The sequence below is a fragment of the Merops nubicus genome, unplaced genomic scaffold (genome assembly GCF_000691845.1).
Source record: "Merops nubicus isolate BGI_N331 unplaced genomic scaffold, ASM69184v1 scaffold12617, whole genome shotgun sequence".
Taxonomy (NCBI): Eukaryota; Metazoa; Chordata; class Aves; order Coraciiformes; family Meropidae; genus Merops; species Merops nubicus.
The window spans coordinates 25,500-28,164 of NW_008618381.1; the positions used below are offsets into that span (position 1 = coordinate 25,500).

Genomic DNA, 2,665 nt, shown 5'->3' on the forward strand with positions numbered 1-2,665 from the left:
GGAGCTCGTCTGCGAGGGCTGGAGTTGATGCTGGGCTCTGCTCCCCTGCTCCCTGGGACAGAATGTACGAGCGCCACAGGAGGCGGTACAGCCTGTGCGACATGTCCAAGGTGGACAGGACTGTAGATGTGGTGTTGTTGAAGGTATGCTCTTTGTGCACGCTCATTCACGGGTGCCTTTCCATGTCTCTTATGGGTCTTGTCTCTTCCTCACTGTACCTGTCCACCCAGCTGGACTGTGTGGAGAGGGGGAACAGGTAGCAGAGCTCTCACTCTTCAGCATGGCTTTGAGTGCTCTCAAGCCATTTCATGCCAAACACTATTCTCCCTGCAAACAGATAGTCTGCTGTGGCATGCAGGGAGAGACCCTTTCAGAGAGCTCTCTCTGGCCATCTTGCTGTCCTCTGCCATTAAACTGTCTGCTCCTGCTTTGAAGCCATTGCCACTTGCAGGTGGCTTTTCTGCCTGAGGTGCAAAAGGTTTTCCTTTCCACTGGTCACTTTTTGGGTTGAAATGCGTGTCTCCCCCAAAGATATGTTCTGCCAAAAAAGGTATGATGGGTCCTCCTTCGCCTCTGTTTTTGTTTGTGTTTGAAGGGTGGTGCTGTCAGTCCTTCTCTTTGGGTGTGAGCTTTGTCTGAAGATGGGTTGGAGCAAGAGCCAGGAGTGGCTCTTGGCTAATTCTCCCAGTGTGTTCCTCCTCTAATCTAAAATTAGCAAGTGCTCCACCAAATGGCACAATGGCAGTCTGGGAATGTCCTGTCTCTGTAACAGCTTTTTGGAGCTTCAGCAGTTTCCTGGCAAAGTGGATGGAACTAGGAAAGCAGCCAGAGGGACTGCAAAACACAGCCCAACTTAGAGATCTGAACTCCTGGAAGAGTTTCCTTTCCCTCTCCCTTTTTCTTGCTTTTCTTAGCTGAGGCAGTGGGTTTCTGCATGATTGTATGGCTTGTCTTTCTATGATTTTTGCTTCATGCTCTTGTTTCTGAGTCAAGATCAGAATGTATTAAAAATATATATGTTTTCAAATGGTTCTTGTTCTACTTCATCTGCACTAAAATAGACCTAGCACTTGTTAACTTGCTTTTTTTTTACAAATCAAAGTACTTTTCTTTAATTCAGTGTATCCTTTGTGTTTCGTGACACAACCATAACTTTTTCTCTATCAGCTCAATTTGGTGGTGTAGTTTTTAACTCTCATGTTGGTGATGCTGGTTGAGTATTAAATCCCATGATACTCAATCTCTAGGCACCCTATGAGTCATTAAAACATAGACATATTGTACACTCACTACTCCTGTGAAATGACTGCTTAATAATTCTTGGAAAGGAAGACCTGGTACCCCTGACCAACCTCAGTAGCTCAGTATCAAAACCACAATCTTTTTCTTTATGAAGAGTATCTGAATGCCTGGGTTGAAATGTAATTCACTGTAATTATCTGACTTCAGTATTTCTGATGTCATCAGTTCCTTAAATTAGTTTTTGTTCGGCAAAGCTTAGATTTTAAAACGAAATGTGGCTCTTGTTAGTTCCCACTAGTATTTTCCTAATTGAGTTTCAAAAGTGTGGGTTACACTGTCTGTTCCTGCAAGTGACTCAGTGTCCATATATGTGTGCGTGTGTGCACCCACTCCTGCTCCCAGCACAGGCTACAGATGTTTAAAAGAGGAGGGTGCTGGTGACAGCTATAGTTACAATCATCTTATAGCTTGATTTTTAGTTGCTCTTCATGTTTTAGCTGGTTTCTATAACACGAGTGGTAGATGAAATTAAATTTTGATGATCTAGGGACCCAGGCCAGCACTCGAGTGCGTCAGTGGCAGATCATCTCTTGACGTTAATGGGAGTTGGATCAGGCTCTTCATGAGGGATCTGGGGTGTGGGTTTTTTTTTTGTTTGGTTTGTTTTTAATGAAAATACTTTAACTAAAACCCTATCTTACCTAGGTTTGTATTTTGGCGAGTTAAAAGGACGAGGTTTCTTAAGTGTCAAGTATTGAAAAGCAAGTAAATATCCTTACAACAAAAGCAAACCCAAATAGGATCCATTAAGAGTGTTTGATCTGAGTGAGATTTTAACAAGATAACTTGCAAAGCACCAAACAGCTTCCAGGTTGGCCTACAGATTGACTGAGACAAGGTGTCTGTTCTGAGACTACTAGGTGAATATGTTCTTTGCTTCTTTTTGAGATGGGGAGCTCAGTAATGGTGACATTGGAAAGCAAAACAGCTGGTGGAGAAGGACAACAGGAACAAGTTGTGAACAAAGACGACCTTGTGTCTTTTCAGTTGCCAAATGTTTGTAGACGGGATTATATTTGCATTTATTGCAACCGTTCTTAGAGAGTTGCAAAAGAATTTTGATTCCTGTTGGCTAGTTTGCAATGCACGTGGCCTCTGAAGGGTCAGTGTGTTGGGGCTCACATTTTCCATATTTAGATTCTGCCTGAAACAATGGTTTGTGAAGTTGGAAAAAAAAAAAAAAATCAGCAATTTTGAGTGTCTAAACACATATTTTAGCTTTAGAATTTTCTTCCTTCTCCCCAAATAAGAAAAACCAAGAGGCAAGGGGTAAATCAGTGTCCTAGCCTCTGTCAGGGGTAGGTCTTCATCTTTACTGCAGCTTTTTGCTGTGGCAGCAATGATGAACTTGGTTGCTGAGCGT

At 42.8% G+C, this 2,665-nt stretch overlaps 1 protein-coding gene across 1 annotated transcript in view; it reads left to right on the top strand.

The window, feature by feature from the left end:
• The first annotated feature begins 62 nt into the window (after positions 1 to 62).
• The window catches only part of AKAP13 (A kinase (PRKA) anchor protein 13), a 68,348-nt gene continuing 65,745 nt past the window's right edge, over positions 63 to 2,665 (top strand). Inside the window, exon 1 of the mRNA XM_008943433.1 lies at positions 63 to 143. Coding sequence (XP_008941681.1) covers positions 63 to 143 — 81 coding nt within the window. The remainder of the gene's footprint in view (positions 144 to 2,665) is intronic.